This window comes from Quercus robur, chromosome 12 (assembly GCF_932294415.1).
Source record: "Quercus robur chromosome 12, dhQueRobu3.1, whole genome shotgun sequence".
NCBI classification, from domain to species: domain Eukaryota; kingdom Viridiplantae; phylum Streptophyta; class Magnoliopsida; order Fagales; family Fagaceae; genus Quercus; species Quercus robur.
Genome location: NC_065545.1, coordinates 20,361,005 through 20,373,120, shown reverse-complemented (window position 1 = coordinate 20,373,120; position 12,116 = coordinate 20,361,005). Strand labels below are relative to the sequence as shown.

Sequence of the window (12,116 nt, the reverse complement as noted above, 5' to 3'; positions counted from 1 at the left end):
CTTAATATATTTTCTCAACAATTATAAAAATTTTTAATGTCCTTAAACTTGTTAAATAAGTATAACAAGAGAACTTTTAAGGAGGCTATTCATCCAAATGTTATACTCTCAATTTTTACCCCAATATATATATATATATATATATAATTGCAGATTAAAATTGAACTCTAGTCTAACAGTCATTGTTTTCCACCGACCTTTAGTCTAACTTCTTGTTCCCCTGCCATTTCTTTTTTTCGCTTTTTATAATATGTGTCACTGCGTGGCAGGATAAAAGTTGCTCTACTGGTTCAAAAAGTTGCTCTCTCCCTTAGTGTCTCACTACTACAGTACATGACAAAGAGTTCTATAAATTCATCTCCACCCCTTTCACAACTCTTGCACGTTCACCCCAATTCTTCTCCTTCTCACTCCTCTCTTTCTCTCTCAGCCCACCCCAATCTTCAAATTCAGCCAAACCAAGAGGTGGGCTTCACTCAAAAACCTTCTCTTTTAATCAAATTGCACACCTTTGCCCTCATAAAAACTCCAATTCTACCCCAATACTTAAAAAACTCCTTTGTTTTCATCCCCTGTTTTTCCTTTTCTTTCCCCACATTTTGTTGTGAAAATTTAACCAAATCAAAACATGTCCACAACTGTAGCTGACTTGGGTGGCTGGAACTTCCTCCAAGCTCTAACCAACAATTCTTACACTGCCAATTATGGCACAAAAATTGAGAAACTATATGTTGACCCTCTTGTTAAGCGGTGCTCTTTGAGGCTAAGTGAAAAAAGCCTTGAAATGTGCACTGAAAGCTTAGGTAGTGAGACAGGTAGTAGCGTTATCATCACTGAAACCAACAAAGATCATGAAATTTCTTTGATTTCACTCGTTAGTACTGAAAATAATGGTCCCAAGAAGCAGAAAATTTCGAAATTTAGTGAGCCTAAGAAGCAGAGTAAGCATCATTGTAGGAGTTTCCCACCACCCTTGACATCTATTAGTGGCTCAAGTGGCGTTCATGTTAGGCCTCACAGAGAAGCTGGCCGCCTTGTTCTTGAAGCTGTGCCTGCCCCTTCTTGTAATAGCTTGTTCCATGCTGTGCGTGGTGATGGCAGGCTTAGGCTTCAGTTGGTCCATAATGATCAAGAAACTACTGAGGAAGATGAGGAAGAGTCTGAGCAAGTTCTTGAAGAACAAGAAGAAGAAGAAGAACAAGAAGAAGAAGAAGAAGAAGTGGAGGTTCAAATTCAAGCTGCTGACAAAGAAGTAGTAGAAGAGGACGAAACTGAAGAAGCTGGAGAAGAAGAAGAAGAAGAAGAAGAAGAAGAAGGAAGAATTGGTGAAGAGGGTGACTGGTATACTGAAATTTTGGATGATAAAGATTTTGGGAAGCTTCCACAGCCAAGAAGGTGCAAGGAAAGTGGGCGCGGCGACAGATCGGAAACTTGGCTGCCATTCTGGATTTCTACTTTCTCTGTTTAAGTAATTATTCAATATTTTCGGAAGAAGCATTGGCTCATTGTGGCTCCAGAGTATTGAATAATTTTGTCTAATTAACAAGGAAAAAATCAATTTGATTATCATTGATTTTGTACTTATTTTTCCTTGTTATCTTATCTAATTTTTCTTGGCTACATTTTCCTTTGTAACTTTAACATTTTAGCTGTTATGTATATGGTTATGATTTCTCGTACCTTGGATTTCTTAAAATATGTTTATGGTAGTTTTTATCGTTATTGGACATAGTCAAATGGTCCCCCGTGTACAGCACTTTCTCTCCGCGTGATTCTTGTTTATGATATATGGTATCTCATTGGTTCATTTGGCTTTGGTTGAAAGGTGAAACGTCAAAAGGGTGTGGCATAATTCCCTAGTACCAAAATTTTTATTCATTTATGAGGAATCCTTTTTTTAGGTACCCTATTCCTAAAATCCTAAGGATACCAACTACCAGAATAATATATATATATATATATATCTCAGCGGAGTCAGGAAACATGTACAGCAGCTATTCTAATTGATGACCTTAACAGCTTTCTAATCCATAGTAATAAGAGAGTAACATGAAGTTGGAATTTATGGATCAATTTGTTGTTCTGAGAAGACATGAAAATAAACCATCCTAGGTAGAATGTTTGTTTCAACACTATTTTTAATTTGACTCTTGGAGGTTGCAATTAGTGACCAAACTGATCAGTTTTTGAAGCACGCTCTTTCAGGTCAGTGTCATAGACTCATATGCATTGCTTTACTAAGCTTGAGTGGCATTTACATAAGAAGTATTTTTTGTAAGCCAAGGGCAAACATTTTGCAAGTTGTGGTACTAATAAGGGTACGAATGTCTGGTAACTATCAAATGGGTAGGACCCAAAAGAGAACAACATGCAGTGACCTCATGAAAGAAGTTCATCAGCCATGTGCTCGCCTTTCCACTTCTCATATTCTAAGAAAAGTGACTTTTTTTTTCTCTTTTATTACCAAAGCTCTGCATAAAAATTTACCTAATAACAATCCTAAAGTCTAATGAAAAATTATCCCATGTGTCCAATATATAGACCATATCCTCTCACAATATATGGGTTCTACAAATATGTGGGGTTCGCCGAATATAAAAAAGACATTGTATGCATAATATGATCATCTCATAATCTTTCTTTTTTTTTTTTTTTTTTTTAAAATGATCATCTCACAATCTATTTACTTTAGTATGCATGTGAGATAAGGAATAACAAATTTTGGGGTTGATGCGAAAACTTGGGAATGAATAGGGGTGAATATTGAAATACCCATAAGAAGGAAAATGGTTGGTTACATAGAGCAGGTAACAAAGCCATGAGGGTGGGTAATATTACTTGAAATAGGAGAGCACGGTGTCCAATCGTGGAGTTAGGGCAACCATACGTTAAGGAACTTTTGGGTGAGGTTAGATGAGAATTCAATCGTCAACAAAGGCACATGTATGATTGTGTTTGGAACATCATGTGCTCTGAGAACCTTGTGTTAGTCATGGTCCTTTAAGCACATATTCTCTTTTACCATATCATGTGACAAGGAAGCGAAGTCTTGGCGCCAATCAGCCTGTCTTCCTAATTTTATGGTCACATGGAATTACTATTTCTTTGTTGAAGTAATAAAACTACCTCCATGATTTTCGTTATTGTTGCGGTTGGCTCTATACATGATTGTAGGTGTGGCATAGCCGATCTCTTATTGCCTATTTGGATGGAGGAGGGAAGGAGGGGGAGTGGAGGAGAGTAAAGTAGAGTAGGCTAAAAATAAGCTAATTTTGTGCTAAATCTACTCTACTTTACTCTACTCTACTCTCTCTTAATCCAAACGGACCATTATTGTTGTTATAGTAACTCTAACTTTACTCATTTCAATGAATGAATAGGATTTAAAAACTTTACTATGAATGGTCATGATTCAATTCCCAATTTAAATACTAAAATGATGTTAACAACCGTAATTTTCTCCGCCTCCCTTTTGCAAGGTAAATAAGTGGAGAGGGGAGAGGTGGGGTTCAAACTCTAAATACTGGACATAATAGAGCATGCCAACACCTACCAAATGTTAACAATGGTGCCATGTTACATAGGTAGTACAACTTTTTGTGAATGAGCAGTGACAATGTGACATTGACACCTACATTTTGTCCTCTCGTCTTCTCTTACTTCTTTTTTTGTTTTAAAAATATTTTCAAGCTTCTCAACTTGCATTGCATTTTTCCATACAAAGATAGAATCCAGTTTGGTACCGGCAACTTTATCACCATAGAATCCAGTTTGCATTGCATTGCATTTTTTTTTTTTTTCTCTAGCAAGAGTTACAGAAGCATTTCCCTTATCTAGGTACACGGTCCAATTTTAGCCTGTGCCAACTTTTATACCATCAGTAGATCATTGTGCCATAAAACAAAGAAGGATTGTTATGATTTTTGAATTAAGTATTGCAAAAATTAATAGCTAAGCATGAGGGGAATTATGGTTTCATCCTTTATTATTGTTTAAAATTTGGGTTTCACTTTTATATAAATATTAAGGATACATTAAATAAAATTTTACAACTCATCAGTGCCCTAGTTTAATAATAGTAAAAAACAATCATCATGAAATTCAAATCCTATCGTCCATAATTATCTTTAAGAAAATGGTAAAAATGTACTTAATACACTAATATAGCTCTTTCCACTTATATTTGTCTACATACTCTACACCCATGAGCCATGTGACTCCTAAAGCAAGATACACCCTAGTGCATTCTCATGAATTATTAATATTTAGTTTGGTTTTAATTGGTAAGCTAGCAATATTTAACAAATTACCCCTTAATCAATCATCTCTTAGAAGTAGTTAAAACATGAAAAAAATAATTTTATTTTATGTATCCAAATTATCTACATGGGTATGTTAACATCAACCACTTTACCGCGAAGTACAATATTTACCAAAACACATTTGGAGCTTTTTTTTTTTTTTTCCTCTGATAAATGTGGAGCCCAATTTTACTTTCCATATATACAAGGTGAGATAGGAAAGATCAAAGATATATATATATATATATATATATATGGGACTGGTTTAACCATATGTGACACAAAATTGGGAAACATACATGTACATCTAATGTTACAAATTTAGCTCTCGGTCTGTGTAGTCCATGGTTTCCTAGTTGTTCCCGTTGGCTATGCATGTACCGCAGCAAAAGCAGTCAAGTTATCGTGAACCGGATCTGACACACTTACTGCACTGCATATATAATGGAGGAGTTCCTCTTCGTCCTATAGCCTCCAAAGTTCTGTATGGAAATAATAAGTGCATGTCCTGTAAATTCATCAAAAGAGAGAAAAGAATAATGTAACTTCACAATCAATATTCAAGCGTAGAGTCTTTTTTTTTGGTCCAATGCTTTGCTTTGATAAGCCTTTTGATGGAGAATACATATATAAGAGTATTCAAAAGGTTATTTTATGGATTCTCATAATAAATTTTTTTTTTTTTTAATAAAAAAAATCCTCCATCAATGGAACAATTAATATTAATTGCTCACGACTAAAATCTTAATAGGTTGGATAGTCGTTTTATATATCACCTATAATAAAAGAATAAATACAAAATTGTTAATTATTAAAATAATACCCTATATATGTGGCCTATAGTATAGGAGAGTCTATGCGGATTGAGTGGGGGAGAATTAACGGAACCTACTATATATTGATCTTGAAGAAATGGTAAATCAACAATTCACACGTCCGTGAGTGACAATTGGATATGTGATCAAATCGAAGAAGGAGATCTTAATTTAGATCTTCAAGCGCCTTCACTGAATATATATAATAATAAAACCCCCTTAATTTGACGTTTCTAGTAGACAGGTCATGTGTACGTTGAATTTCCATGCGGAAAACCCGACACTCATCTGGATGTATTTGATCATGTCAAAGAGCTCCACAAATCACAATTGTTGGAGGTTGGAAAAACATACAAATTAATACATACATACATAAATTTTAGTAGTAGAGTTAGCTAGGAATACAATAAAAAAAAAAAAAATTCACAATATTTTGAAATTAGTCTACCATATATGGGCCTATCATAATCTGTATATTCAATGGCTTATGTGCTAAGTGGTAGGCTAATTAATATTTAAAATTACTGTGAATTTTTTTAGTGTCCCTAGAGTGACTCAAATTCTAGTATTCAAGACTTTCGTTAAGTAGTAAGAAAAATATTCCTGCGCGCATGGCATTTGAGTATTCATATAATGAAAGTTAGTTAATCCTGTTGTGGAAAACGTGAAGTTAGGTACTGGTATTAATCAAAAGAACGTGATAAATTGTTATGCAATCAAATAAATGAAGTAATTGCTTTACTTTGACCGAAAACATAAATGAAGTCATTGGTGTGTTTCTTCTGCAAATTAATAAGCACATGATATCAAAGACCTACCTTTTTTTTTTGATGAATTATCAAAGACCTACCTAACACATTATTCACTAGCGCTTTTTTATTTCTTCCATTTGAATTGTAAAATCTGCTTTACATGGCTTTTATTTTAAATTTTTTTAATAGATATAATAAGATTTAAAATTTATCACTTCAACTATATATATAATAATTATTCTTTACCATTATATTATATAATACTTATAACTTTCTTTTTAGTATGAGCTGGATTTAAATTTAGATCTCTTATTCAATTATAAAATCTTTTTACCGAGTGAACTAATTGTTGTAAAGGAAAATACATTGATCATTTCCTGTAAAACTCTAATAGTACTTTCAGTGGCGTGCATGCATAGAGAGGAAATGTTTTGAAAAATGTGAACCGCGTACAAGCTGTAGCTGTGAAAGGTTTTCGAATAGTATTCCATGGTGTCAAATCCATAATAATGAATGCCTGCAGCTAACAAAAGTTGAGGCTCATGCAACTTCGTACGTTGGTTGAAACAAATGGCCCCTTGAATCAACTTGCCTTTATTCAACACGCAATTCATCATTTGAGTTCACATTATTTGTACTTATTAAAATTTTTTTTTTAAATATTGATATAATTGTAACATGCATTGATGCCCTCAATTAGGACGTTTATCTCGTAATTTTTTTTTTTTTTTTTTTTTTTTGAAAAAGGATTTGGACTTGTTTTGTCTCAATGAAGAGGACTTTTACCTTATCAATCTCGATGGTAATTGAATAATTTGAATTTGAACTACATTAAAATTCAAATATCAAAGGAATAATAAGTATCAACCAAATTTGACCGAAAAACTAGCAACTAAAGAAAATTAGACCTTACACTCAAAACTAAAGATTGACAAGTGAAATATGTCTTGGTTGATTATTTGCGTTGACAACAAAGCTTCTATTTATACTTAAGGCTTCAACGGCTATTAGTACTTCTCCATAACTTTCTAGGACATTTGTCACCGATTTAATCATTAGGTGTTATTTTCTAATTTGGACTTCAGTAATTGCAGTGATCTTTACACCTAATTATATATATATATATATATCAAAATCTGATGTTGCTACCATCATGTTCTAAATATACTCTTTGTAAATGTATTTTTCTCCTATCACGGCACTTGTTTTCAGCTGGGGATCGATCTCATTTCAAAATTATTTATAATTCTAACACACTTTTTTTAGCTTTAGAGTTCATATTCTTGTGTCATTACTTATTATGATTATAGTCAGACCTAAGAGTCGTGTAGTCCAATAACATTATCCAATCTTCTTTTTTTTTTCTTTTTTTTTTGTGGTAAAAGAGAATATATATATATATGAGCTCGAATCTCACCCTCCACCACTCTATTGTTAGGGGAGGAAAAAATAGTAATTTATCAATACCTTTATCAAGGGCGGCTTAATACATTTGGGGGCCTAAGACGAAAACTGAAATTGAGTCATTTTATATATTTAAATCTATTTTTTTATTAAAAATTAATATTACTTAAACTCTATTATCTTGTTTTATATGCAAAATTACTACTAATTAACTAGATTTTTTTTTTTTTTTTTTACAAAATCTATGGACAAAATTTGACAACTTTTCACACTGGTTGATGTGACATATTAATAGTGGTAAATAAAAAAAGTACACTTAGATAAAAACTAGTAAAAGTTTACGAACTCAACTTATGAAAAATGTTGTGAATTTTTGTGTATTGTTTTTTTTTTTTTTTTTTTTTGAGAAGTGTTATATATATTCACAATATTTTCACAACAAATCCTAAGTAATAAGTTGTTATTGGTTTTAATTTTAATCCATCAATGAAATTAATTTTTTGTTATCAATAATAACCTGTTACAACCTATCACTTAGAATTTATTGTGAAAGTATTGTAAAAAAATATTATGGACATAACATTTCTCTCTCTCTCTTATTTTTTATTTGATAAAAATTGTTATTTTATTTATTCATTAATAATTGGGCTTAATTAATACTATTATAATGAAAAAGAACAACCCTATTGGTTAAAATTTGGAGATCTTTTTTTTTTTCCTTGGGGCCTTAGGCAACTGTATCATTTGCTTTTACAATTTAGCCGACTCTGACCTTCATGCATGAACTGTTGATTAAATAACAAAGTAATGACCTCATAACAATTAGGTGGAATAAACTGTTAAGTCCTTGCATGAGTGTTACTGTACATTGTTAATTTGTCGACTAGAATATATGCATCAAAAATCTGAGCTGGACTCAACATACCACCTTGTCATGGTGGAAATGATGACCTTTAGTTCTTTCTTCCCACTCCCTCTCATGAAAACGAAAATTTATTTTTCCAAAAATGCAGGAAGAAGACACGTCTCCGATCTCCATCATGTGCATATATATATATATATAGTCAAAGAAGCTACATATATAGGCGGCTAAATGCTCCTATAAAAATGCAATGCACGTATGAAATGTGAAAAATAATTAATGTGTAAATAAGTAAGATATTACCATATATATAATATAAACTAAAAATAAAAAAAGAGCAAATATATATATATCATATTATATATAAAAGAGAAAAATGATGTGGAAAGCTAGTTTTTGTTGGATCTACCGTCTAAACCTTCAAATATGTCATCACCAGCAACAACAAAAAAAAAAAGTCCATTCTTTCTCCCACTCAAAGCAAACCCCACTAGCTAGCCACCGTGTTTACCCAACATTAGACCAAAAAAAAAAACACCACCCCCACAAACTAACAAATAGATATTGACTTATTCAATTCTTCTAATAAGCTATATATGTGTGTGTATGGTGTCGTTGTTGTTATTATTATTATTATTCCATATCTCTCTCTCTCTCTTTCACTCATTCCAAAATGTTGGGTTGTCCTTGTCTATGTGTGGATGATATATATATATATATATATATATATAAATGCACCACGTAAGTGTAACACAAACACACACAGAAATGTTGTATTTTAAGGAGGACCGCGCCTGTGTAAACTCCACAAAGCGAGAGACATATATATATGGCCTGTACCTGGCCTCATCGTCTCATGCCGACGCAAAGATATTGTATCCCCCACCAATTTATGTCGTCTTCTGCACTTGTTATGCCAGCTTCTCCTACGTCTACGTGTTAAAGTTCTTTTCTCTCCACATGTATCAAATCAAATTACACTCTGTCATTATCTCTTTCTAACTTTTACTTTTACTGTTTTATTTTATTATTAATTTATTATTATTATTATTTTTTTTTTAAGATGTTGGATATCCATGTGGACCATGTCATTCACATAATCCAAATTCTCTTTCCTCCATCCACTCCATTGTTTCTAAGTCACTAAATATAGCAAGAATACTAGGTTATTAATTAATTTGTCCCATTTTTCTTTCCTTAACCCTCATATCGCGTCAATATTTACGTGGTAGTCACTTCACAATAATATATTTTTGTGTGGAGAGGAGAGCTTCACACACACATACACTTAGATTAAGTTAACAATAAATACTATATAAGATAATAATAAAAAATTAAAAATTTTGTAATTACCTTAATAAGCTTTGTAAATTACAACCCATAACTTGATTGATGGTTTTTTTTTTTTTTTTTTTTTTTTGAGTAAAAACTTGTTTGATGGTTAAAATTAAATATTATGTGCAAATACAAGACCATAAAAATGGATATGGTTAATAAATAAATAACTCATATATAAAAAGAATTGGAGCTAGCGTTTTGTAAAATTTTGTAGAATGATACAGATCCAAGGATTTAGAATGTTCAGTGTGAGTGCTCTAAATTTGGATTCACGAAAATCAAGAAAGTTCTATAACATAACATGTAAAATTAATTAAAAGTACAGTTAAGATTAATATTCAAATGGATATGCTAATGTCATATACGTTCTGGATAATGTTAGCTAGCACGTGTTTAAATAATTAAAAAAGAGAAGCCATTTTTCGAAATAAAAGCTATAAATGTAATTAGAAATGGGTTAATCACAGGAAGTATATGCCGACCATTAATTAACAAGTCATAAAAAGGGCCCATGGAAATGCCGGCATTCAACCAAAGCCACCAGAGTCCCTGGAGCTTATCTTTCTTTTTCTTTTTTTCTTTTTCTTTTTTTTTTCAGTCTTAATAAAATTTTGGAAGTTTGGTCCCAAAGATTAAGACAGGAGAAAATTCAAATTTTCTGTTGTGTTTTTACTTTGTCGGCGATGCTTATCTTTTCAATATAATTAATTTTGTTGGTTTTTGAGGACAAAACTAAACATTTGTTTCAACACGGAATTCACCATTATCATTTATGATCAAGGACAAGTTAATGCTATACTCCATTAATCGTTAACTAGTATTTTTAGGGTATTGGTTAATAATCTAGTTAAAGAAAATTTTTATAAAAAAAAATAATAATAATTAATGTTTTGACAGTATTTTTTATTTTTTATAAAAGTGATGTCAAAACTTTCCTAAAATGAATTGTTAACTAATACCCTAAAGATACTCATTAGTATTTTCCTTTAAGATATCAGAAACAGGATGCGAAAGGCAAAGAACTATAAAAACCCTAGCAGCGTTAAAAAAGAAAAAGAAAAAAAAAAGGGATAAACCTGAAATTTGCATGCCGGCATGCTCTGAAGGTGTGATAGAACATCTAAAAGAGCTAGAACTTTTAATTGAATGGGGTCTTTCTATTTTTTCTTTTCTTTTCTGTAGCTATATTTGATAGATAATATATATATATATATAGACTGACAATAACCCATATAGCTAGGCTGACCAAGTGGGTTCCTTTTGTAATGGAATGATTATAGGGGATTTAGAGGATCTATAAGGGTATCGAAGATGGACCCACATTCATATAACCATTAGGATTCTGGATATCCAAGTCTTGATGTAGGAAATAATGAGTACGTGTTTGTCTTCTTGCAATTATTTTCTTTTCTTTTTTAAATTTTTGTCCCAAAAAAAGAAAAAAAGAAAAAAAAGAAGATGGGAATATTCTTGAAAGGAACCTATAATAATATGTCTTAAATTTGATCATTTGGGAGATTGATTACACTTTAGACCAGTGATCATTATAGTGGGAAACCCTAGCCGTCCATGTTTCCTACCAGCTAAACAAATTACCTTAGATAGAGGTTATGCATGCCATTATGCGAATGATCTGATTTACCTACCACCTAGTTAGGGCACATACATATATATAGTATTAAAGTAATGAAAGGGTACATAAGCTTTTCATAAACTTTTTCTCAACTTAATAAAATGTATAGGAAGTTGTTGTTTTGAATAACAAACATTGTTATATCAATATGAACTCATCAATGACAATATTTTTATGACGCCTCAATCAAAATTGATCGTATCAACAATTATGGAAACAAAAATGGTTACATGCATCTATCACATACTGATCTTATGCATCAACAAAATATGATCCTAATTATTCCATTCTAGTCGCTTCATTAGAGAGAGCATGATGATCTTGTTCTCTCCTGTATTTCACGTGTTAAAATTGGAATATGAAAATATAATAATATATAGAAAAAAGAAAACAGAAGTAAGGATTAATGTAAGTTAGGATTATATTTTTATTGTGTTGAATTGTGCTACAAAAACCCTAATGGTATAAATAGGATTGCATTAAATCAAATTTACTATGATAACTCTAAAATCATCATCATAAATTATGATATTACAAAAAGAAAATCTATTAAAAAAAATCTTGTGCCACAACTCAAATATGGCAAATTGTGAATAATGAACAAAAAAATAATAAATTCATGTGAAGATTATAAACAATCACTTACAGTCAAGTTAAATTAGAGGTGTAATGTGAAATTTGTTATACAATCAATTACAAAATTCATACAACCCCATTTTAAATTGATTTTATACACGCTTTATATACGTATAAATATATAAATAAAGATTCTTGGAAATAGATTGACACGTGCAGCTAATAATTAATGGGAAATCCAATCTTTCTCTCACTCATGCATGGAGGAAACAAACCACAAGAATGAGATTGAAAGTGACTGATAGTTGTACAAGGACAAGAAAATTCTGCGGGAGCACGAGCGTGGGAGAGAGAGAGAGAGAGACAGACTCTTATATACCTAATGGATTGGAAGGGACGAGGAGGGCAATTCTTGGGAGTACTCTGATGTATATA

The 12,116-nt window shown here is 31.8% G+C and overlaps 1 protein-coding gene across 1 annotated transcript; it reads left to right on the top strand.

The window, feature by feature from the left end:
• Positions 1-328: 328 nt before the first annotated feature.
• LOC126709904 (protein FANTASTIC FOUR 1-like) lies at positions 329-1,679 on the top strand. The gene has a single exon (XM_050410272.1). It carries the CDS (start codon positions 629-631, stop codon positions 1,466-1,468), a length of 840 nt encoding a protein of 279 aa, XP_050266229.1. The 5' UTR covers positions 329-628; the 3' UTR covers positions 1,469-1,679.
• The last annotated feature ends 10,437 nt before the right edge of the window (positions 1,680-12,116 follow it).